This window comes from Carassius carassius, chromosome 40 (genome assembly GCF_963082965.1).
Source record: "Carassius carassius chromosome 40, fCarCar2.1, whole genome shotgun sequence".
In the NCBI taxonomy this organism is placed as follows: Eukaryota; Metazoa; Chordata; class Actinopteri; order Cypriniformes; family Cyprinidae; genus Carassius; species Carassius carassius.
In genome coordinates, this window is record NC_081794.1 from 21,059,430 (window position 1) to 21,084,711 (window position 25,282).

Sequence of the window (25,282 nt, forward strand, 5' to 3'; positions counted from 1 at the left end):
CAGGCTAGAGCCCCTCTACGAGGCAGGACTATGCTCTGAAGTGGATTCTGTTCACGAATTGGTGTTCTTCTCACCGAGAAGACCCCCGGAGATGCTCGGTCAGAGTCGTGCTTTCTTTCCTGCAAGAAAGGTTGGAGCGTAGGCTGTCACCCTCCACCTTGAAAGTGTATGTGGCTGCCATTGCAGCCCATCACGATGCAGTGGACGGCCGGTCCCTGGGGAGGCATGACCTGATCGTTAGGTTCCTGAGGGGTGCCAGAAGGTTAAATCCTCCTAGGTCACCCCTGATTCCCTCCTGGGACCTCTCTATCGTTCTGGCCGGACTTCGGAGGGGTCCCTTTGAGCCGCTGGATTCAGTCGAGCTTAAGTTCCTGTCTCTCAAGACAGCGCTCCTGGTCGCGCTCACCTCCATCAAGAGGGTCGGGGACCTCCAAGCATTTTCGGTAAGTGAAGAGTGCCTTGTGTTCGGGCCGGCCTACTCTCACGTTGTCCTGAGACCTCGGCCTGGATACGTGCCAAAGGTTCCCACCACTCCCTTCCGAGACCAGGTGGTGAACCTGCAAGCGCTGCCCCTGGAGGAGGCAGATCCAGCCTTGGCATCGCTGTGTCCCGTAAGAGTGCTTCGCATATACGTGGACCGCACCCAGAGCTTTAGAAGCTCTGAGCAGCTCCTGGTCTGCTTTGGAGGTCAGCAGAATGGGAAGGCTGTCTCTAAGCAGAGGTTGGCCCACTGGATAGTGGAGGCCATCGCCTTGGCTTACCATTCCCAAGGCGAGCCGTGCCCCCTGGGGGTGAGTGTGGCCTCCTCCTATGCGCTGGCGCACCGCGCCTCTCTGGCAGACATCTGTCGAGCTGCGGGCTGGGCGACACCCAACATCTTTGCGAGGTTTTACAACCTCCATGTAGAGCCAGTTTCTTCCCGTGTGTTGGGTAACAGGTAACTGGCGGGAAGGGCTGGCTAGGTGTCAAGCTTGCTGCGCCATTCCCCCTAACACGGGGATGTGAGCGCCTTTCTTCTCCCAGTAGAGTTCCCCGGTTGGCATACCCTAATCGAGCATCCTCCAGCACCCTCGGCAGTAAGACTTGGCGGAGCAGTCTGTCGCCAGGCCCAGTACTGGTGTTAGCATGCCCGGAATTCCGGTCAGCCCCTGTACTGGGCTAGGTGTTCATATGGCTTGGTTCCCTACAGGTAATCCCATATGTGTATTCTTCCACGGTAAGGTTTCCCTCTTGGCAAACCCGTGTCTTCCCTTGACAGACCCGTTCTGTCAGTCTCTTCTGGCAGCCGGTCCTCCCCTATTCCAAGGTAGGACCTGCCTCAGAGACCCCTTCCATATGTAGTACTGCCCCCTGGGTCAGTCCATATCAGTATATCCACATGTCACCTCCCTATGGGTAGGATGTGGTCTCCGTAGCGACCTTTTTCTTAAGGCTCGCTTCCCCATTGTCTTGCCAAGCTGAAAGAACAAATAGGGAAGATTTGAAGCAATCTTTCTCCGAAGGTTGAAATCCCTTCCATTAACTTTATGTGGGCGGAACAGCAGCGTGGCCTTCTCCAGCAGCGATGTACTCACCCTTTGGCCCCTTCGGTACCAAGGTCAGTGAATTTGCGCTGGGGCTTTGGGAAGGTTATGACCTTAAGCGCAGCTTTTGTGGCACGCCAGGGCTTGTCAACAATTGCAGCGCCACAGGGTTGTGACAATGTTCAGGTTGTGGCGTTTTCCATAGGACCCCATATGTCGTTCGACATAACTCGTAGTGACCGACAGATAGGGAACGTCTCAGTTACGTACGTAACCCTCGTTCCTTGATGGAGGGAACGGAGACGTTATGTCCCCATGCCACAACCTTGAACCGGTCGCTGTTGCCGGGACACGTTCTCGGCTCCTCAGCGTAAAACCTAATGAGTGGATGCACCTGTCGCCCTATTTATACCCGTTGGCACGGGGAGCGGCCAATTTTCATTGGCATTTTCTCTTAAACTCAGACATGATTGGCCTCCCAAGTGAGACCCCATATGTCGTTCAACATAACGTCTCCATTCCCTCCATCAGGGAACGAGGGTTACGTACGTAACTGAGACGTTCTTAAATGACTAAAAACTGAAATTGTATTTAACCTAATAGAACTATTTAAAATTATAAAAATAACAAAAGCACATAATAGGCAAGGCAAGTTTATTTATATAGCACATTTCGTACACAATGGTAATTCAAAGTGCTTTACATAAAAGAAAGTAAAATAATAATGAAGAAAAATAATAACAAGAATAAAACAAGCAATTTTAAAACTTTTACAATTATTTAAAAAATCACTTATTTAAAATGATTTTACATAAAATAATATAAAAATAACAGTGAACAAATAGTGCAATCAGTTCAGTTCGGACATTGGACATTGCTAATTGCTCATTCAATAAATGCACAGCTAAACAGATGAGTTTTAAGTCTAGATTTAAATGTGACTAGTGTTTTAGCTCATCTGATCTCTTCTGGAAGCTGATTTCAACTGCGGGTGGCATAGTAACTAAAGACGGACTCCCCCTGTTTTGTGTGAACCCTTGGGATTTCTAACTGATTCGATCCTAATGATCTGAGTGGTCTGTTAGGTTTATATTCAGTGAGCATATCTGAAATATATTTCGGTCCTAGGTCATTTAGTGACTTATATACGAGTAAAAGTACTTTAAATGTAACCGGAAGCCAGTGTAAGGACCTGAGGACTGGTGTGATATGCTCAGATTTTCTGGTTCTAGTCAGAATCCTGGCAGCAGCGTTCTGGATGAGCTGCAGCTGTCTAATGGTCTTTTTGGTAAGGCCAGTGAGGAGCCCATTACAATAGTCCACCCTGCTGGTGATAAAGCATGAACAAGTTTCTCCAAGTCTTGGCTGGAAACAAAACATCTAATTCTTGCAATGTTTTTTAAATGATAGTATGCTGATTTAGTTACTGCTTTGACATGACTACTGAAACTAAGGCCTGTCTCCAGAATCACACCAAGATTCCTGACTTGATTTTTAGTTGTTTGACCCCTAGAGTCAAGGTATGCATTCATAAACTTAATTAATAAACTTAAATCAAAACTGAACATTTTAAAATAAAAGCTAATTCAGAACATTAGTAAATACTGTAATACTGTAGTTCATAAATAATACTAATAATACACTATGTGGGACCATATACAGAATTTGAGCTAAAAGACAGACTGTCTTTTTTCAAATCCCCGAGTCTTATGATTATCAGCATAAAATGCTCTCCATTGTCTGCCGGAGGTTTAGGTCTGGTTTAGGTCTGCAGTCGTGATATTGAATCTGCAATGTGACTTTAATGTGACGCTTAAACTTTTATCTCCTTGGCTTTTCTGGATGAGCTTTTCTTTAAGGTTTAATCTCACCTATGTGTGAGAGCAGGGGATGAGACAGAGAGAAAGGAGAAGTCTGTGCTTTATCCCTCTCTCATCACTGAGTATCTTTTCTTCAGTGCAGTACTTCACTTTTGTGGTGTTAAAACTGGTTTCTTGGTCTTATCCATTCTAGACATGCACACGCTGTCTGTCTGACTGTTTCTTATACCAGACACAATATTTTTTGGCTGTCTGGACCTCTGCCCAATCAGTTTTCTGGAGCTAGATTTTTCATTTTCAACATTTTGGTAAAAGGACATTTGGCGGCCCAAAAATTAGATCAGCTAAAATCTATGGATCCCAGAATAACATTCCTTGTTGTCATTCTGCCCTGATGGCGACCCTGTCTGTGAATATATATATAATAGCAAAGCTGGTCATCTAGAGGCCTTTGAGGCAAATCCGGCCTGTGAATAATTTTTTTTTTTATGATTGATGAAATTGACAATTAATGTACACTGTGGCGTTCAATTAAAATAATGATTCTAAACTCGTTTTGCTTTAAGACCCAGATTTTATATTGGACATCAATATGCGACTCAGTGCTACACCAAATAAACAACAATGTCTTTAAAAACAAATACAAAGTGCTAAGATCTGATAATTATTCTGGAGAATGTGTGGTCCTATTCAAATTTTTATTTGTATTTTCAGTCTAGCTTGAAAGAAAGTATTTGAGGCGCTCTGGCTTAGACTGCCGTGGCTCTGTCCCAAATTGCCCACTTCCAAGTCTACATTTTGCCATATGGACTATAGGGTAATTTTGCACCTCACGAGTGCAGGCTCGGCAAAAGTAGGCACTCTCGAGCCCCCATCTGAAACCTCAAATGATAAATGAGACACCTTACGGTTTCATGGACTTCACGGATGTGCAAACGAAGGCCAGAGACTGGTCATCAAGTTCGCCATTTAGGACAGAGTCTGTATAATCACCCCATTTAAAGGGATAGTCCAACCAAAAATGATAATTCTGTCATCATGCACTCACTATTATGTTGTTAAAAACCTTTTCTCTGTGGAATACAAAAGAAGATATTTTGAAGAATGTTGGCAACCGTTTTGTTTCCCATTCACCTTCATTGTATGGACAAAATAAACAAAACTAGGAAAACATGGGAAATAAAACTGTTTGGTTAAATCTATTCTTCAAGAATTTTCTTTTATGTTCAGCAGAAACAAAAAATGCATAATGTTTAGAGCAACATGACTATACGTTTACTAGAGCTCCACCACAAGAGGGTACTGAATTTCACTTCTACAATACTGATTACATATTGATAATGCTTATCAATAAACGACTGATCAAATTTTATAAGAATTATATATAAGCTGCATCAGTGAAATTAGCTCTAACCAAACTTTATTATGCTGTCTCATTCCTCTATATATTTAGTGTGCATCACAAACCTGTGGAAGTTGCCTCATTACGCTGTAATGTTACTTTAATTGGTCTTGTAATTTGGTTCTGTGGCGTAGCCAGCAGCCGTGGCTGGTTTGGGGCAGTGCAGCGGCAGCCCTCTCGCAGTTTCTCAGGTGGCAGTGTTTATTGCGCCCACCTATTTGCTTTCAATCTGTCAGCAGCAGGGCAGAGCGCAAAAGAGAGGAGCGGCATTTGGCAAGCCATCTTTCACATGACACCCAAACAGTGTGTCCCATCTGCCAGACAGGCGTCCAGGCCGGGACCAGCATTTGGCAGAGTCCTGTCTGAGACATAGTCCCCCCCCCCCCATCTCTTTTTCTTTCCTGTTTGAGGAATGATTTTATTTTCCCTTTTTTGGGAGACTTTGGAGAGATGAGGGCATGTGCTTGTTGCATGGCTGAATGAACCTCTGGGTTTTATCTATTTTCAGCTTCACTGAACTCCCAGGGTCTGCTTTTCTTTCTATAGAAGGACACTGTTTTCTTTTTAAACAGTGCCAGTGGTTTTAAATGGTACAGCTCAGTGGTTCAGATTTATCTTTTTATTTGGGGAAGAAAAAAAAGGAGCAAACACAAAATTAACCTGAAGCGACAAGAGGACTGTAAAATAAACTTCAAGGTTTAATCTAACCACAAGGGCTGAAAGGGACTCAATTAGTTATCATTTTCGCCTTTCACAATGCTACACACAGCCATCCCTGGGCCCCTGCAGGCTTGTGGATGGAAACGTCCTAATTGGAGGGTGATTATCAGGTTGTCACCTGTCCTTATTAGAGGTGCGAGAGGCCTGCCTACCAACCACGGTTTTCCTGACTCACCCGCAGTCAGAGGCCTCTCTGCCTGGAGCAGGATTATTTTCAACTGTCTGTATCAGGCTGCATTTCACATCTTTCCTTTGAACAACCTAATTTGTGATGTGATGAGGCAGACAGGCATTTTTCTAGGGCTATCTTGCACTTTTAGGCATATGTGCTCAAGAGCACCCAAAAAAGGGTTAATTTACTCTCTATGTCATCTGTATGTTGTGGTGACACATGATCACACGACACAATTGTGTAATGTTTATCAAACCCATCCTTACATGGACACATCTTTAAATTGTAAATTTACAGCACCTACATTTTTACTTTTCGTAAAAAGTACATTTATGCATGTATTGATCCACACACACACACACACACACACACACACACACACACACACACACACACACACACACACACAGACACACACACACACACACACACACACACACACATAATTTATTTCTCCAACAGAAAACATTTGCCTGAAATGACACATTTGCAGACCTCCTGCTAAAGATCTTCGCTTTATACTTTTACAAATTCCAAACGGATAACAGTTACTTTCTGAAATTGATTTGCTTATTTAATAATAAACATTTCTACAATTGTTATATGTTTCCAGTCCTTGTTTTATGCATTTCTCCCTTACCTAACATCTACCTTTAAACTCTCCAGGGCTTTTCTCTCTCTCTTCTCAGTCTCACTCTGGTCTGCCGACCTCCTCCTTCATTTCCATTTCCTTTAAATAGGACTTTCTCTTTGGCGTTTTCTTTTTTATAATCAGATACTTTCTTTATCCCTCTTTGTATGACCTTTTAGAGGGAGAAGCTGATGTCAACCAGGACAGATGAGAGGTCCACCAGACCAATAACATGACCGCCACTTTTTTATCTGAATTCCTCTCATTAGACTTTTCAATCACATAAATAAAAAAAGATATGTGTGTGGTAATATTCAGCATTGGTATTTGAGTGGTTTAATTGAAAGACTAAAATCCTAACACTGTCTCACGTCCTGATTTTGCTGAGTTAGATGTGTTCCAGGGTCAACGTATTTTGTTGACCCTGGAACAACATTTTACTCCAAAAATGTATTCTTGACCATATCCCTACACCTAATCCTAACCTTAACCATGACTAATCCCTAAAATCAGAGGAAATTATAGATTCATGACACTGATGTACAAGCACCAAACAGTGATTTTAAGCATAAACTTCACAAAATCTATAAACTGGTTCTTCAAATCTGATTGGTTAATCACAATGTTGTTCCAGGGACAACAAAGGACTGTCATTTCCTTTTTTTTTTTTTGGTGTCTAGTAAATACAAATTGAGGCAAAAAAGAGACACTGTGTTAAATGCCTTGTGGTTAAAATAAACTAAACATCCTGGTGTAGATTCTCGCATGTCCATTGACATCCAGTCTGTTCCCTGTTCACTGATCTGATCCGAAGGGACTCTAGGCAAAACATTCCGGAGCTACTCATAAAATATGAATGTTTGATGTCCAGTATCATGTGAAAACCACTAAATCAAAACATCATCCTGTCTAATATTGAATTGAAAGAGACATTAGAAACATAAGGAAGACTTTATTTAATATAACGTCCCCTCTTACTAGTCCAAATTACATCTGATATCACAGAAACGTGAGCTTTATCATAGATTGCATATCCTAACCTTGGAAGCTGAGCTGCATTTGATTTTTTTTCAGTATATTCTGCATCTATGCAATGGCAAAAAATGAGCTCTGTCTCATGCACATCTGTAAATATAGCTGTTCTGTATGTGGGCCTGTCGGACATTAAAAACAGGATATGCAGTTTGGGTTATGCTGTGATCTACTTATCAGTGCACTTCCTCATAAGCTCTTTAATTCAGTTTGCCATCAGGTTCCCCGTGGACTTCTCATCAGTTTTAATGACACATCATAAAATGTCCAAGGAACAAAGTTGGTCGAATTAGGGGATGTGTTTTTGGACTGTCCCCCCCTTGGGCTCCCATCTGGTGAAACACTGGAGTAAGTTGTTCGATGTGATAGAGCAGAATTAACTGAGAGTCTTTAGATGGATAGGGGGAAACGTGGGGGGTTGGACAGCTCACGGCGCCGTGGAGCTTTTGCCACTCGTGTTCTGAATACAGAGCGCCACTTGACTTGATGATGATATTAGATGACAGACATGGCATATGAGTGATGGAGACAGACACAATGAGAGAGGGTATGCATATGTTTCTTGGGGAAAATTATGCTTGATGGGTTGTTGATGAATTTGAATTCCTTATTTAAATCATTGTGATAGATGGCTGCTCATATGCTTCACATTAATGTTGACAATGACATTTTAAAGGGATAGTTCTCTCAAAAAGCACATCATTTACTGTCCTTCGTGTTGTTCTTTTGTAAATAAGGACAAATGCTGAAAACTCCCAAATGCCAAAAAAGGGCTTTTAATGTATCAAAACGATTCATACTGTATGCAACATTTTGTCTTCATTCACTGAATGGAAAAGGTCACCGTAATGATCATGATCAAATTTGTCCTTTCGTGTTCCACAGAAGAAAGTCACATTCGGAAGCAGATTAGGGTGAGTAAATTATGACAGAAATACATTTTGGGTGAACAATACTTTTAAATGACTGTTTTCAATGTTTCTTTAGCACCATATTAGCATATTTGAATGGTTTCTGACGAATCATATGACACTGAACACTAGGGTAATGATGCTGAAATGTAACTTTGCCATCACAGTATTAAATTTCATTTTAGGCTATATTAAAATAGTAAACAGTATTTTAAAGTGTAATAATATATCTCAATATTACTGTTTTTACTAAATTTTTTGATCCAATAAATGCAGCTGAATTTTTCACAGAAAAGCATGTTCCAGTTGCATATGCTGTTCAGAACATCAAGCACTGTGACACATGATGCAGTTGAAATTGTCACCGAATGACAAGGCTGTTCAGAGATTCATTGATTTCTCATGTCCCACATATGACAGGCCCTCTTTTCTCTCATTGGTGCAATGGGCACTTGGCTGATGTCACACTCATTGATCTGTGCAGTCTCAATCACATCACTGACAGAGACAGCAGGTCTATTTTTTGCCTGTGCTTTAGGGACTTATACTCTCTGCATACGCTGGCACTTCATACGTCAAAACCGCCTGGATGATCTCAGCTCAGTGGACAAAACCTTCTGAGATGACCATTCTTATGCATTTGCCTTACAATAGATTCTCTTTTGAATTGATATTCCACCCAAAAATGAAAATTCTTGTATCGTTTACCTTCATGGCACCGAATGTCTTTCTTACTTTCATAAAACACAAACAGAAGTTGTTTAGTTGTTAGTCTGAGATGCAATGGAAATAAAAGTGGACCGGGTGCTTTTTAGCTTCAGAAAGCACCATAAAAGTTTCATAAAAGTACGTGACTTGTACATTGTATTTCAAGTCGTAAAGAAACTTTAAGTGAAAGGAAAAGAGATGCTTGGACAATAAATATACAGTAGCTTACTCCTTTTGTGTTCCATATAGAGGACGCAAAGTCACAGGCTCTGAAGGACGTGTGAGTAAATAATTTGTGAGTGAAGCATTCCTTTAAGATCAGTTCGCCTCAGAGGGGCATTCGTTCACAGACTTACTGTACATCTACACAGATGTGGCATCAGTTTCTGTAATCTCTTTCACTGCAGTCTCCTTCAGGTTAGGCTAGAGGTTAGCAGTCTAGTGGACTCTTAGTCCTTGTCTGTCCTTATTTGTTCCCTGTCCTCTCGTGTCACATTCGAAAATTGATTGCTGTCTGATGTTTTCACATTTAATTAGTTGTGTGACACAACCATGTCCACCACCTATTGCCCTCCGCACAACGACGGCATGGGCAAAGGAGAGATGCAAAGCTGTCGCAGGACAGGCTCCTCAAATTCTTCATAAATATTATAATAGTCCCCTGCATCTACAGTCTGCTCTCTGTCTGTCAGGTGACACAGTTATTAAAGCCTGTTTAGACAGTCTGTGTGTGTGACTGGCATAGCAGTTCAGAGGTCCAGCACAAACAACACAGTTCATTTCCACCTTCTGAGTAACTGGGTTAGAGGGGTGTTCAGGTGCCGAAACAGATTTTGCCTTTTATCCTGAAACAGCGAATGTTTGTGGTTTCCCTCAACATCCCAGCCATTTTGGCTCAGCAGAGCTGGAATGAATATTTCTTGGCTAAGGTTTTTTTTTTTTTTTTTGTTACATGAAGGTCACATTAAAACTGATTTGGAAATTATTTATTCTTTTTACAGATTTTTATTTTGAAAACCTGGGTCTGGGACAAGGGAAATACAATACAAAAGTTTTAGACTCAGCATTCCAATCCTAAAATATGTAAATTCAAATATATTACTGAATTACAAATATTAAAAAATTGCTCGTATAACTTTAGCAAATATACCAAAAATTAAATGTACATTTTAAGCTATTTTAAAATGTGTTGTTTGAAATTGAATATATATATTAAATTGACTATCCTTTAGTTTGCACAGTGACCAACGAACATACAAAATCTTAGGTTATGTGGTTACCAAGAAATATATAATATATGAGAAGCACATTTTGAAGAAAAGTCCCTAGTGAAAAATAAATATACTAAAATGTATTTAAAATGTATTTTATGCTACAAATACATTTAAATATTTATGTACTTAATAATAACACCTTACAGTTGTACTTTTGGTATACTAAACTGCTGAATTGGAACAACTAGTTTTGTACTTAACGCACTTTAATTGTGTGAAAGTAATGCTGAAGTCCAACTAAAGACATATTGAAGTATATTTGATTGTGCTAAAGTGGAACCAGTGCAAGTTCAAGTACACTTTAAATATCTTGTTTTTAAAGACCAATATTATTTAAAGATACAATCCTCATCAATAGTGACATTAAAACACATTTTAGGCTTAATAGTAAGCAATGTGTTGTAGTACTACAAAAAAAGTTGAGTTATAATTTTTATATCACTAAGTCTCGAGCGATATGTCAGTAAATATGTTAATAGATTTTAACTACTTAGTAAATAGTAAGTAAAAATATTTTAAATATATTACTTGTTTTTTTTTTTTTTTTTTACTAGGGATCACTTTTTGTATTGTGTCATTTCCAATGAAGTAATCAAGTTCAAATGTGCAATTTAATTAAATCAACTAGTGAGAGTGTGAAAAGTGTGTTTTAATGAGTTTAAGTTAGTCCAGTCAGTCCACAAGGCCAAACGTTAATGTACCCATAGTCAAAGAAAATGCTATTGTTTTTAATGGTCACAGTTTCAATCGTAGCATTTTTGTCCGTTTGACAGTACAGATCTAATATATTTATTGTTAAACCATTAGCATCTCTCTTGGAGGCTGGGAAAAAGCTCAGTATGAATTGTTTTGAAGTTTAAAGGCACTGAGTAAAGCAAGATCTTTGGAAAAGAGAGATGACAAAGGGCAAAGCAAAAAAAAAAAGAGCTCAGACTCCGACCTTCCTTTGGCAAACTCAATAATAATAAAAAAAAAAGTTAATCTTTTAGTTTCTGAAAAGCTTAGAACATTTCACTTCATCCACCATAGTAAAACAAATTTATCGCTGTCTAATCTTTTGTCTGTCTGGGTAAGAGCAATTGAGATTTTCACATCTTCAGAACTGATACTTCACATTGCATTGCATTAATTGAAAGCCCTCACTAATCCTCCAGTCTCAGCTACAAGTTTAAGTAATAAATCTATTCTGTTCAAAATGTAATGGCTCATTATTTTTCCAAGTAACTGAATAAATGAATATCAAGCAAGACGCTCTTGGTCCTCCAGCACAATTAAGGATAACACAAGTCGATTTATAAAAGGACGATTGACTTCTCTTTAGTTAATTCCTAGTGGCTATTTACTAAACTGCTTATATCAGTCACGCACGCTGCACTTTTTCAGAGTACAAAGTGCATAAAGCTGTCAGAAAGAAGTGATTACATGCAGTCGTCATCATTTAAAGTTATCTTTCTCAGTTATACAATTAAAGGGAGAGCTCACCTGAAAAATTGCTGAAAGTTACTCACTCTCAGGACATCCAAGATGTAGGTGAATTTGTTTCTTGATCAGAACAGATTTGGAGAAATTTAGCATTACATCACTTGCTTACTACTGTAATGGATCCTCTGCAGTGAATGGGTGCTGTCAGAATGAGAGTCCAAACAGCTGATAAAAACATCACAATAATCCACAAGCAATTATTAAACCACCAACCATCCACAGACCAGTTAAAAGAAATGCTAAATGCAGTGACAGTTAAAAGAAGTAGTTGTCATTCTTTTCATGCTTCAGTAAATCGGGTTTATTATGGATTGTGATCTGTGCAAATTGCATTCACCGTTAAATGTTTCATGAAGTAGGCGTGTCTGTAATGTTTGCTGATTTGCATAATTCCTTTAGTGAATTGGGTGTAATTCTTTTAGACAGAGTGTGCAAATAAACAACAGTATCAGCAGGTGTAGTTTCCAGTGCCACTCTCACTCCTCTTCATTTCCCCTCCCTTGTATCTTTGTATCTCTGGTCTAGTCTCACCTGACCACCTTGCTCCATTTGGGGGACAGTATTGCTGATTGGGCCCCTAGATATACATTACCCAAGTCCTCTTTGGGAATGCCTTCTTGCCACAAATGCAATCTAATATTGTGTTGGAGGTGCTGCAATGTTCCCTTGGATATATATCTGTATGGCAGGAGCGAATGGATCTTAAGCTGCACAGTCTATTATATAGTGTATTAGGGCTGGCAAGGGCTCAGGCCATCAGAGCCTTGTGCACTTTATCACGATAATGAAAAATCTGCTGAGAGGCTTTGGACCGCACCTTGCTTTTTGTACATCTCCTGAATTTCCCACACTGGGACAGCACAGGGTCCCTCCTGGGAAGGCTGTTGTAGAGGCAGGTGGCATGAGTATGCAGTAAAAACAAAAATCGTATAAATAAGACATTGGTATCACAAGCTTTTGATTTGTAACATGAATAAAACCTAATCATCCAATAGAGATGCCCTGGAAATCAAATTTCTGATTTTTTTTCTCCTATTAATTCAATTTTATTCTAGTCTGTTCTATTCTATAATTTATAATAAATATTTACACTACAGCAATTTATTATTATTATTATTATTATTATTATTAACAACAACAACAACAATAATAATAACAGTAATAATGCTTCTATTAATAATAATAATATAATAATAATAATAGTATTATTATTTATAATAATAATAATAATAATCATTATTATTATTTACAATAATTTCTTCTTATTTTTTAACAACAACAACTATAATAATAATACTTCTATTAATAATAATAATTATTGCCCTTAGCATTCCTGTAAAATTTGCCTAAACATGCAGTGTACCGCAGGTAGTACAGTGGAACACTAACAAGTTAAATAATAATAATAATGTAAAAATAATTGTTATTGTTATTATTGTTATTATTATAGCAGCAGCAACAACAATTATTATTATTATTTTAATATCTCACTTATACAAACAAACCAAATAAATAAAACATCATCATCATCATCATCATTATTTTGACTGTTGTTGTTCCTAATATTAAAATATGATTGCTAATATTTTATATTTTATAATATGCTTCATCAAAAATTGGCTTAATTAACAGAAGTGAGCCTGCTCATGTTTCAGAATGCTTTATTTGCTTCAGCAGAATAAAAATTGCATTAATGTACAGATCTTTAAAAACTTGGGAGACGTGACTTAATAGCCTTTTGTGCTTTTTAAGTGAATTTATAAATGAATTTAAACATTATTAAATGCATGTGCTTCAGGCTTCCACTGGGCACACTTATATTCAGGACTGGGCTGCAGAGTCAAACTGTTTTTTGCAATTAAGATAATGGAAATAGTGCTATCTAATGTAATGATGATGAAACGTCCAAAAAGTCATTTTATGATACCAGACACTATTCTTTTAAATAACCAAAATGGGCTATTTTAATTGTATCTCTTTATACTACTGCATGTATTCCTGTAGCTCAACTGGTAAAAGTATAGTGCTAGTAATGCCATGGTCATGGATTTGATTTTAATTTTAAACGAATGGACTGATAAAATGTATGCATATTTATATGTATATAAAACATCTGCAAAATCTACATTATCTGAGCGAATAATAGGGAAGTCGTGGCCTAATGGTTAGAGAGTTGGACTTGCAATCGAAGGGTTTGAGTCTCGGGCTGGCAGGAATTGTGGGTGGGGGGAGTGCATGTACAGTTCTCTCTCCACCTTCAATACCACGACTTAGGTGCCCTTGAGCAAGGCATCGAACCCCCAACTGCTCCCCGGGCGCCGCAGCATAAATGGCTGCCCACTGCTCTGGGTGTGTTTACAGTATGTGTGTGTGTGTGTGTTCACTGCTCTGTGTGTGTGCACTTTGGATGGGTTAAATGTAGAGCATGAATTCTGAGTATGGGTCACCATACTTGGCTGAATGTCACGTCACTTTTTTTTTAAAATGCTTGACCGAGCAATTTCAGAACTTTGCTTTGCCAACTGTAAACAATCACTGACATATATTTGTATTGTTTGAGCCTACTTTAATCAACCTATCCCTGCATTTCTGTCAGTGATCAGGTGGAATTTCTCTCTCTCGTGACCCAGGATTGTTCATCTACATTTAGTTCCACAGGGTTTTACAGCGCCAGAAAATGGGTCAGATTTCTGGAGCATGACTGGATCCAAATTGTTCCTGGACTCTATCATTTATGACTATGCTGCAGGCAAATAGTGCATTTTGGGCTGTCTCTGTGGCCATATACATAATTATTTAGTCCATTCAGGCAAACATTGTACTAGTGTGTTATTTAGACACTCAAAGGTCAAAAGTATATGCGGGATGCCATATCATGATACAGGTCATTTAATCTGTAATTACTCCTTTTTTGAAAAATGTAATCAGAAGAAAAACAATTGTAGAATCACAAAATAAAACAAGTTCATCGATAACATCATAATTAATGTAACTATTGTGAAAAAAAGCCTTAGACTGACTCACAAACAATGGCACAATACTGAGAGTAATGTACCAGTTTTTAAACCAATAGAAGACTACATTCTTAGAATTGAATTGTCTGGTTGCACAGACAGATTTTTACAAAACTGAAGAAGAGAAATGGGACCGTAAAAGAGAGAGAAAGTGATTAATTGAACAGATATGAAAAACTAACAGAGTGAAATGGTGAATTAAAATGGGTGTGTGAGAAAGAGAGAGTTCGGGTTGAATAACGGCTTCTCTGAGTCTATTTTCTGTTTGCCTCCACCTCCCCTTTCCATCTCTCAGCTGAACGGTAATCAAAGGAAGTCTGTCAATGGCAGGCCAAGATGAATGGAAGCCTCTGAAGTCCACGTCAAGACAAAGAGCAAGTGAATGGGTAATAATTAAAACAGAAACAGAGACCTTACCAACATGAAGCACAGAGGCTGGTGGTGTGCGGCAAATCTTTTCATTAACCTTACAGAAACATCATATTAACCCTGATGTACCGCAGTGAAGATGAAACCTGATTAGCAGCACTCAAAATGAGTCAGAAATGAAAAACTGGATTTTTCAGTATTGTGCTGCAGCATAACAGGATCCAAATTTTTTTTAAAAAGGAAAAAGTTCTAATAATTCATTCATTCATTAAAATTAGAAAAAATCATTAATCATTAAATTTATTTTTCTGCATTTTCATTTAGATGGAAAAAAGCAACATAATATGCATTTTCTTTAGTGGTTTGATCATTGTAGACCCTCACATCATGCTTTCTTCTCAAATAGAACAGATCAGACACCCAATTTCAAACATAAGCGTCATGAACCAGATCAGGAATAAGCTATTGGGGCCAACGTCCCCCCAAGTGTCTTATGGATCCAGCCCCCATGGTCTACTAATTTATTAAGCAGAATAATAAAATATCTCTGAAGCGTTACATCTTTGGGTGATTTTATGCACCAGATTAAATTAAGTGCTCATTTGATACCTAGTTCATTAGAAACATCATCCTGACCAGCTGATGAGATGGGACAGCGGCAAACCATTTCTATGCTTTGAATAATAAACTGAAATTAATTTACAGGAATTGCATGTGCTTCCTAATGGTTGACTAACTCTGTCATCAGACTATAGGATGATAATTATCTCATAAATTAGAGTATTTTTGTGTAGAGCTTGTACTTACATACTGCATATAAGTTATAACAAAACATGATGATTGGTTTGGCTTGGTAATAGTGCTATATTTTATTGACATGAGTACAATACATACATGTCAAGACTGAATGGTGTAGAAATTAACCTGCGTATATTAATATGACCCATCATGTCACATAACAGCTAGAACAGGACATCACATGATCCTAATTTACAATGCCATAGAAAAATCCATTAGAGCTTTCTGTTCTCTGAGAGATGGATATGTATAGACCAAAGGTTATTCTGCCTTTGTTCTGTCAAGGACATGGGTAACCTGACTTGATTTCATAGATAATTTCTACAATAGGCAGTGCTGGCCAGTCTAATGGATCCAGCCTCCAAAACTGATTTCCTTTAGGACTGCCGAGTCGTCTCTGTGACTCTAGAAATTAAGACCCTCTCAATAAATGTGCTGTGGGTTTCTTGTTTCCACTCCGAGTGTCCCTCATATAATTTAGCCTAGTATTTCAGTCATTCATACCTTCTTCCAGCCACAAGGTTTAAATAAGGTGTGAAAGAAAAACATCCTAATATTAGACGGGACTGTCTGCAATTATGTTTTGTTTTTTAAAGAGATGGTGACGCCAAGCATTATTTGTGGTGTAGATAAATGGAGGGAGATTCTAAGAGAAATCTAGGCCCATTCATCACACAAAACTATTGTAGTTCTTTTAAAGTCTTGGAATATAATGCATTAGAGAAAAAGTTTACCCAAGAATGAAAATTTGCTTAACGTTTACTCATTCTGATGTAGATGAATTTGTCACCAGAACAGATTTGGCGAGATTTACTGCCAGTGGAACCTCTGCAATGAATCAGTGCCATCAGATTGAAAGTTTAAAGTATTAAAACATCATAAAAATCCACAAGTAATCTACACAACGCAAGTCTATCAATTACCATCTTGTGAAGTGAAAACCTGCATGTTTGCAAGGTAGGCGTTTAATCTTTAAACCGTTGCTTCTGGCCAAAATGCGAATCCATAATTCATAATAATTTTTCTTCTAGTGAAAAATCTATCCCCTGTTGTCTGCTCACATCAAAATCCTCCAACATTTTTGTTTAGAACTGTTTTAGACCATTTTCATTGTAAATAGTACCTATATGAAATGTGCATGTTTCTCTCCTGATTCAGACAAGATTACTTTTTCACTGAAGAAAGCAGTATTATGGATAGAGGACTTGTATTTTAGCTACGGGTCAGTACATTTTCATTTTTGGGTGAACTATTTCTTTCAGCATTTATTGTGCCAGGATATTTGTCAATATTTCTCATCATTTGTTTCACAGAAGACATTAAGTCACATGAGGTTTGGAATGGCATGAGGGTGAGTAAATGCATTTGCTGCTTAAAGAGAGGCTTTTATTGTAAACTCAGTCGGTGGTTCAGACTCAAGCCTTTCTTAATTAGAAATGAATATGTATCCAAGTGCTCACTGGCAAGCTGCTAAAGTGTAATCTCACTCATACCAGGGCCTATGGCATGGCAACCTAGGGGATGTTAATTTGCTGCCGTGTTATGAGCCAAGCCTACTGCTGAGACTGTCACCTTGGAAGGACAAAATGAACGATGATAAACAATGTTGGATTTATTCAGGCTGTTTTTATTTTAACCTTTTGACAGGAATGCACACTGCCATTTGTCTGTCATAATTTAAGGAGAGAATGACATTTTTCTTTCCTTTTTTTTGTGTTGAATACTGTCACAGCGCACTTTGCAGCTATATTACGAGTAAAATGTATTTTGGAGAAATAATGAAAAAATACTTTGCTGTTTATCTGTATGTTCAATTCCAAATGCAAGAACACAAGTATACTTATTATTTACATATTTAAATTATAAACATGTATAATTTAATTGTGTAAACGAACAGCACTTTAAACTAAATTGTGACAAAAATTCAATTAGCACATTTTGTTGCATTAGCATATTTTAAATAAAAGTTGACAAACGGCAAAAATCATTTATTTTGAGTGTACAATGCTGCTGTCCTTAGTGAAATGTATGAATTTAGGAGGGAAAATGAAAAAGTTTCCAACTTCGCCGTCCATCCATATGTTCTAATTTCATGTCTGGAGGCAAAAACACAAGTATATCCATTTCTTACATCCTATATTGCTTCATTCTCCACTGCCCATACAACCGATGATCTATTGCTTATATATGGCCCTGTACCTAGCCAGGCCATTCCTGACACAAGATGAAATTGGTCTTGGCCAACACATTTTGAACTCCATCTAAAGATAGAACCTCTGGCAATTTCAGAATGCTTGCAAACAGTAGAACTGAAATATCATTTTACACAGTTTCCAGCACTATCAACATTCTCATTTTAAACCATCCTTTAGATGTTCAGGCCAGAGTCAATCTACATGTACACCTGTATTTCTCTCAAATGATGTTAGATTATCTAAAAGTTTCTGTCCTTTAAGATCAGCCACATCCTGTTTAATTATGAAGGGACAAAGATAACCAGCCTCTAATCACAAGAACATTGCTTTATTATCACAGAGCTGTCATTCAAACACAGCTTTTAAATAATTAGCCAGTGCTGTGTACCTTTGATTCAATGGAGCCTTCTCAAAAGAGATGGTTAACCAAAGCTAATAACCCCACAACCTCTCCCATGGGCTCAAGCTCAAGCCTCGGCAGGATTTGGGTTAAAAGGCCAGCGAATCAGGTCAGTTAGAAATGAGTGTTTGTGACCCGCTGTCGTATCATGAGATCCCTTTGAGCAGAGACGAGAGCTAGAACAGATGATGAGTACAAAGGTTGGGAACTGTTAATTCACACGGCACAGGGTTCCTTTAATTAAAACAGTGAGCACTAGGTCTCTTCATAAGTACGATATGACAGTCAGTAAAGACAAAACATTTGTAGAGCTAGACCCAATTTAAATGGACACATGTAAACTTATACAAACCATTGCAATAACCAGCAACCAGCTCATCTAGAAACACTTGATATATATATATATATATATATATATATATATATATATATATATATATATATATATATATATATATATATATATATATATATATATATATATATATATATATATATACTGTTGGAACCCATTTCCATGTAGTGATTCAAATTAATAACACTATATTTTTTGGATTAATTATCTTTAATGTGCAACGTTTAGTAACAGCTCTTCAATTATAGATTTGATAGATTAGGATAGACCCTGGATTCCTGATATCACTGCTACTCTTCGATGCGATAAAACAGACAGAACAGTATAGTACACGTAATACTCATAAGTTAATTAACATTGTGCTAGCAACTTGATAAAATCACCTCATTTGATTTGGATATGCTCAGTGCAGACAATGTACTTGTGATTGTGTCAACTTACATTAACTTACATCTTTCATTCAGTACCGCACTGATAGGCTTGCAGAGTATAACAACGGATATACATTTTCAGTTGGTCATTGTTTGCAGGCAGGCAACGAGTTAACATACGTGTTTATTAGCCTGTTCAGTTGTTAATTGATGGAATTTCAGATTGCCAGCTTCTCTGTGGTGTCTTTCTTCATCGCCTTTCTCCCTCTCTCGCCAGGCTGTGAAGCCCTTGGCTCAAGGTGACCAGCAGCATCTGGGACAATTTGCAACCCTGAATTGATGCTTCAGAGAAATGCAATGATATGAAGGCGTGACAGTGCAGGTGTGAGTAATTGTTTTATTGTGAGTGTGTCTGTAAATGTGTGCATTTTCTTTTCCCCTTCAGTACAGTCTTTTCCTTTCTCTTTCAATAATGCCACTGTGATAATATACTGTAAAAAGTTATAAATACAGATTATTGGGGGTCGGGGAAATACTATTTCAGTTTTCTACTTCAAAATATCACATTTTTAAGAAATAGTTCACCCAAGGGAAAAAAAAGTCTAATTACATCATGGTAAGCATTACATCACTTGCTCACCAATAGATCCACTGCAGTGAATGGGTGCCGTCAGAATAAGAGTCCAAACAGCGGATTAAAAACATCACAATGATCCACAAGTTATCAATACGTCTCCAGTCTTGTTAAGCAAAAATCTGCATATTTGCAATAAACAAATGCACTGTTAAGACATTTTTAACTTACTGTTACTTTAGATGAACAGATTTTAGATTTACTTTACAAAAACAGCCCAAAACAGATCTAAACAAATATGTCATAGGATTCTGTTGTGAGAGCACAACAGGTGATAGATTTGTATTTATTTGTTTCACTGGACAAAGCAATATTATGGATAGAGGACACATTTTAGCCAGTAGCAATGGTTCAACATTAAAAATGTCCAAAAAAGTTTATTGCAAAAATTCAGCTTTTCACTTAACAAGACTGGAGATGTATTGATTATTAGTAGATTATTTTGATGTTTCTTAATCAGCTGTTTGTATTCTTATTCTGATGGCACCCATTCACTGCAGAGGATCCATTAGTGAGCAAATGATTTCATGCCAAATTTCTCCAAATCTGTTTCAATGAAGAAACATCAAGTATCAATCATCTTGGATGACCTGAGGGTAAATTTTCAGCATATTTTCATTTTGGGTGATCTATTTCTTTAATTTGTTACTTTGTAAATATTTGTAAAATTTACTAGCAATTTCTGTTTGAAAATTGTTCAGTTATGTCTTATTTAGTGTAGTGTCTACAATAAAATCATAAAAATACCACTCTTATTATTACTTGAGTGGAAATAGATGCTATGGATGATTCCAAGGGGGCTGAATGGCAAACAAATCCTTAAAATGATCAAACACATTCAATTGAACATCTGAATTATTAATGTTTCCAAAACACACGTCTGCCTAGTTATTCCATTCCATCTTTTTCATGGCTGTATGAGACCAGGCCCCCTTGACTCTTAAATGCATTTCATTTTTCACCACAGCTACCTGTGGCGTTGATATATTGTTGCTTATTTCTACCAGAGGACGACCCCTAGCCTCCCTTGATGTTTTTATATGCATGTATTGAATCATTCATCAACTCACAAGATCATTCAATAATGTGCTTTTCAGGAACACAGAGAAATAAGACTTTGCTTGGATGATGATGATGATGGCTTTAGCCTCTCCTCTCCTTTTTTTTTTTTTTTTTTTTTTTAAATGAAACGTGTGTCGTTCTACAGCAGGCGTCTTTTATGATGTCACAGAACTGGCAGAAACATTATGAAAGAAGTACAATTATCCTGCCGTACATAAATCTATCTGTGCACGCTGGCAATATTGAAGATTGAATCACTGTTGCCGCACTGTGAACTGTAATACGGCAATAACAAAGAAAAGCTTGTGATGAAAAAATGTAAAGTTTCTCGATGTTTAGATTCTCAATCGCTGCTCGCAACTCGCTGCTTGAAAAGAAGGCTCCTTATCAGGAGATAACAAAAGCCTTACAGCATAATTACCCCAGCCTAGGTCACCTCGAGAACGCCGTGCGGTGGAGACAGCCGACATAATGAAATCCTAGAGTAAAGGACACTTTTTGGTAACGTCCTCCTGTATAATCACTCCACAGAGTTGCTTTAATGAGACTATTATGACAACCTCAAATGAGCCTCATGAGCTCATAAACATTCAGATATTGTAGCTTAAATCCCAACTGAAGGAAGTGTGGTTTCTCATTTCCTTGTTGTTTCTCTTCTTTTCCATCTGTTGCGCCATCCTTCTCTCGCTCTTTCACACTCTGGAGCATTGCAAGTTTATTTTGAGGCACAGACAGATTTCCTCGTGGGTATGAGGTTCAGTATGCAGGTCAAACAGACTTGATAGCAGTGGTCCATCGCCAACAGCGAAACTGCCCTAGACCTGATCTTATGGGTGACAGGCAGCAGACTTTTTTTGTGTGCGGATATTATTAAAGTAATGTGTCTTTCCGTCGTGTCACAACTACAAACAGCCAATCCCTGTTAAAAAATATGCCATGGCTCTGCATATAAAAGGCAGTGTTCAAAGAGTTATATCCGTCAGCCATCTAAAGAAGACAGCAGTTACAAAGGACTAACTGATGGTCCTTTGTGATTTATTAAAGTGTGAAGATCCTTGATGATGCTAATATTAGAGTACCATTTAATTTGCTCTTCTTCAAAAGCCCGCTCACAGCAGAGAGAGAGAGAGCGACAGGAGATTGGACATTGAACGAGAGACGGAAAGGGAACGTTAGAGCCTGAAAAATCCACTTATATAGCCCTGCTGTTAAAATAAAAAATATCGGACACTATGTCTAAAGTGTTTACAAAATCAGTATCCTAGAGAATTACATAGTGTATAATACCAAATGTACTTCAAAATGAACACTTCATATAGTTTAGTATCTTTCCTACAATCTTTGAAGAAAAAAATATTTCATCCAGTTAGTACGGTAGCAATATGTTGCATTTTGTGGACTAAGGAGATAAGGACGGCTAATCATTTACAGTTCTACATGTCCATTCATTCATCCATTCAAAATTTAGAATGGATATGACTATTTCCTTAAATACGTTCTTCAGTTATTACATTATTGCACTTTAAAAAATTCAATCTTAAATTAATTTTAAAAAAGAAAGAAAGAAAAACGAAAACCAGTAACATGGTTTGTGTTTCTGCTCAAGTTAAAGGCGAAGTCATTTTATTGGTAAGTAGAAGCTTGTAGGCCAAATAGTTTCTAATTGGCACATGGAAGAAGTTCAAACCTCTGATTCCAGACTGGAAATTCTGCCCCATGTCATGGGCACAATAGGACTGCTATGAACCACCCTGCTGCCTGGAACAGGCACTAGATGGTCATTCTGTTGGTGTGTGGGTGCCCTATACCCTCCATATACACTGTCACTGGGATGTCCCATGCATGGGAAGATGTTGCATAATTCAGCAGGTCCATATGACAGTGGGCTCTGGTAGACTGGCAGCTCTGGGTAGGAGTAGGGTCTATGTACCAAACTGGATGCCCTTCTGACAGCTGCCACGTTGTGGAAAATCGCTTCTTTGTAGGAGGGAAGCCTTGTGGACTGGCTGTGTCTGAGCTTCTGGCTTTTCCTGGGGTTTCGCCGGAAGGCGTGAAGGTAGTTGTGATCCATCGGTTGGGTGTAACACAGGGTGTTCCTCACCCGTCCATGTACGTCCACGCAAGGGAACAGGTCGGGTATAGTTACTTGTGGGGAGGCTGTGGCAGTGGGTCTGTCACCTGGGAACCGAACTCTGTCGGGACCCCAAGTGGCTTTCAGGAATGAAGGTCTGCGATGAAGCTTCCTTTTCCCTATCAGAGGTATGTCATCAAATGTGGGGTCGAAGTATGTTTTGATGCAGGTATTACAAGCTGTGTCTGCGGCTGCAAAAGGATTTTCCCTGAAGGATGAAGACAGGTGGTTTTCAGCAAAACTGTTTGCTTCGTTATGACATGTTGATTGGTTTTTATAATCATGAAGCCCCCTCAGATCCATGGACTCCACCAAGAGATTCTGGGGTCTCTTTTTCCGCCTGACGGCATCTGAAAAATCGCTGTGACAAGGCTTGTGGTGTTCGGTGTATATGTCTCTATATGGGACAAAGGAAGAACCAGGATAGGCCAGGTTGGATGGAGGATCATGCATGGCTAGATGAGGTGTGCTCATACTGGACACAGGAAGCATACCGTCATAGAGACCCCTAGTCCTGGCAGGAAGCGTGTAGCGAAGTGGAGTGGGCCGCGTTAAGACTCTCTGGTTTACCATTGGTGGTGGGCTAGAAATTTTGGTGTGTTGCGTGAAAGGTGGAGTTATGGAACGCTGCATGTGAGGTATGTGGTTCTCTGTGACATTAGTGATGTAAGAGAAGTGACCAGGAACTTTTTCAGTTGTGGTCACCAATGGTATACGTGCTGGCAGGCTGCCACTGTGTCGACTCCAGTTCTCAATGGTCTTGGTGGCGTTATCCAATGAGTTTTCCACTTTGGCTGAGGAGACAATGTCCTTGGCTGTCTGCAGCATTTTCAGCATGTTGGCCTGGGCGTAATTGGCCGTGATGTCTGGATTCTGTATGCTGGTAGATCTGCCAATATCTTCGACGCCATTAAAGCAGCTGTATATGCCCTGAAATGTAAAGTATCATAATGTCCAGTGAACAGTGATTGTGGATTCCTACAGTGAAATGTTATTTTGTGAATTCATTCATGTCACTGAGATATTTTTCTCCATTATAATAATATATATATATATATATATATATATATATATATATACTAGATGTTTTTGTGAAAGAAAGATCAGTTGAGTGTAGCGAAGTATATATATATATATATATATATATATATATATATATATATATATATATATATATATATATATACACATATACATATATTTATATATATTTTGCCTGTATAAAAAATAGCACAATTCTGACAATATAATCTAATGAGTTGTTTAAAGTTTTTTTTTTAGTTTGAATAAAACTGACACACTGCCCCTCACAATTTGCAGCATTTGCAGAGAGATCATTTTTTTCTATCAGAAAACATTTACATTCATGAAACAGTTCTGATTATCAATGTTTGATGTAAAGAAATTAAAGTACAGGTTTAATTTGTAATAGAAAGCTTTTGTAACATTATAAATGTCATATTGCTTCTTTTGATCAACTTTATGCATCTTTGCTCAATAAAAAAAACTATTTTGAAAAAAATATTTTATTGAAAACAAAAACTTTTGAATGGTAGTGTATGTAAGAAAAATGAACATATATTCAAATTTACTGAAATCAAACTGAATCAAGTTAGAATCTAAAAAAAAAAAATGTAATGAAATGTAAATCAACAATGAAATCTTACCCTGCTAATAGCCAGCAGGAAGTCTAAGTGATCAGACTTGTGGACAGAGTGCCTCAGTTTCCAGTAAAGTAAATGTTCCCAAGCAAAGACCAGCAGGCTGAGGCCCATGGCCACGAGCAACATGTAGAAAACACCTGCCATGTTGTCTATGTCTAGTTTGGAGCTCATGACCTCGTTTTTCTCATTCTGGCATATTCCAGACAGCCATACTGTCTCCAGTCTCTGTGTGTCCCCTGCATGAAAGGAAACAGGGTCAGGAATAATGCCAGAAACAAGTGGATACTGTAAGAACCACATATGCCCTTGACCCTGCTCCAAAACCTAGTAAGCTGCCTACCTAGACATAATGTTAAGACATGATATGTGTTTTGGCTGTTCCAAAAAAAAAAGCTAACTTTAGGCAATATTGCATGGGCTCTTCAGGGTGAAGGCCATTGCAGAAAGCATTGTGTTAAATATGAAAAAAAAACAATAATAAAATACAATTTAATAAACAAAAATGCACTTGGCAGCAAGGTACAGTAGCTCTCTAGGTTTTGAAACAGAGTCTGTTTCTACTGTTCAGTGGAGGCTCTATTATGTCTGTAGCTTGCATTGACATTTCATATGTA

The 25,282-nt window shown here is 38.2% G+C and overlaps 1 protein-coding gene across 1 annotated transcript in view; it reads right to left on the reverse strand.

Moving 5' to 3' along the window:
* Positions 1-21,503: 21,503 nt before the first annotated feature.
* grin2cb (glutamate receptor, ionotropic, N-methyl D-aspartate 2Cb) overlaps positions 21,504-25,282 on the reverse strand; it is a 38,954-nt gene continuing 35,175 nt past the window's right edge. Inside the window, exons 12-13 of the mRNA XM_059532561.1 lie at positions 24,672-24,904; positions 21,504-23,934 (exon numbers count right to left, since the gene is read on the reverse strand). Coding sequence (XP_059388544.1) covers positions 22,555-23,934; positions 24,672-24,904 — 1,613 coding nt within the window. The 3' untranslated portion in view covers positions 21,504-22,554. The remainder of the gene's footprint in view (positions 23,935-24,671; positions 24,905-25,282) is intronic.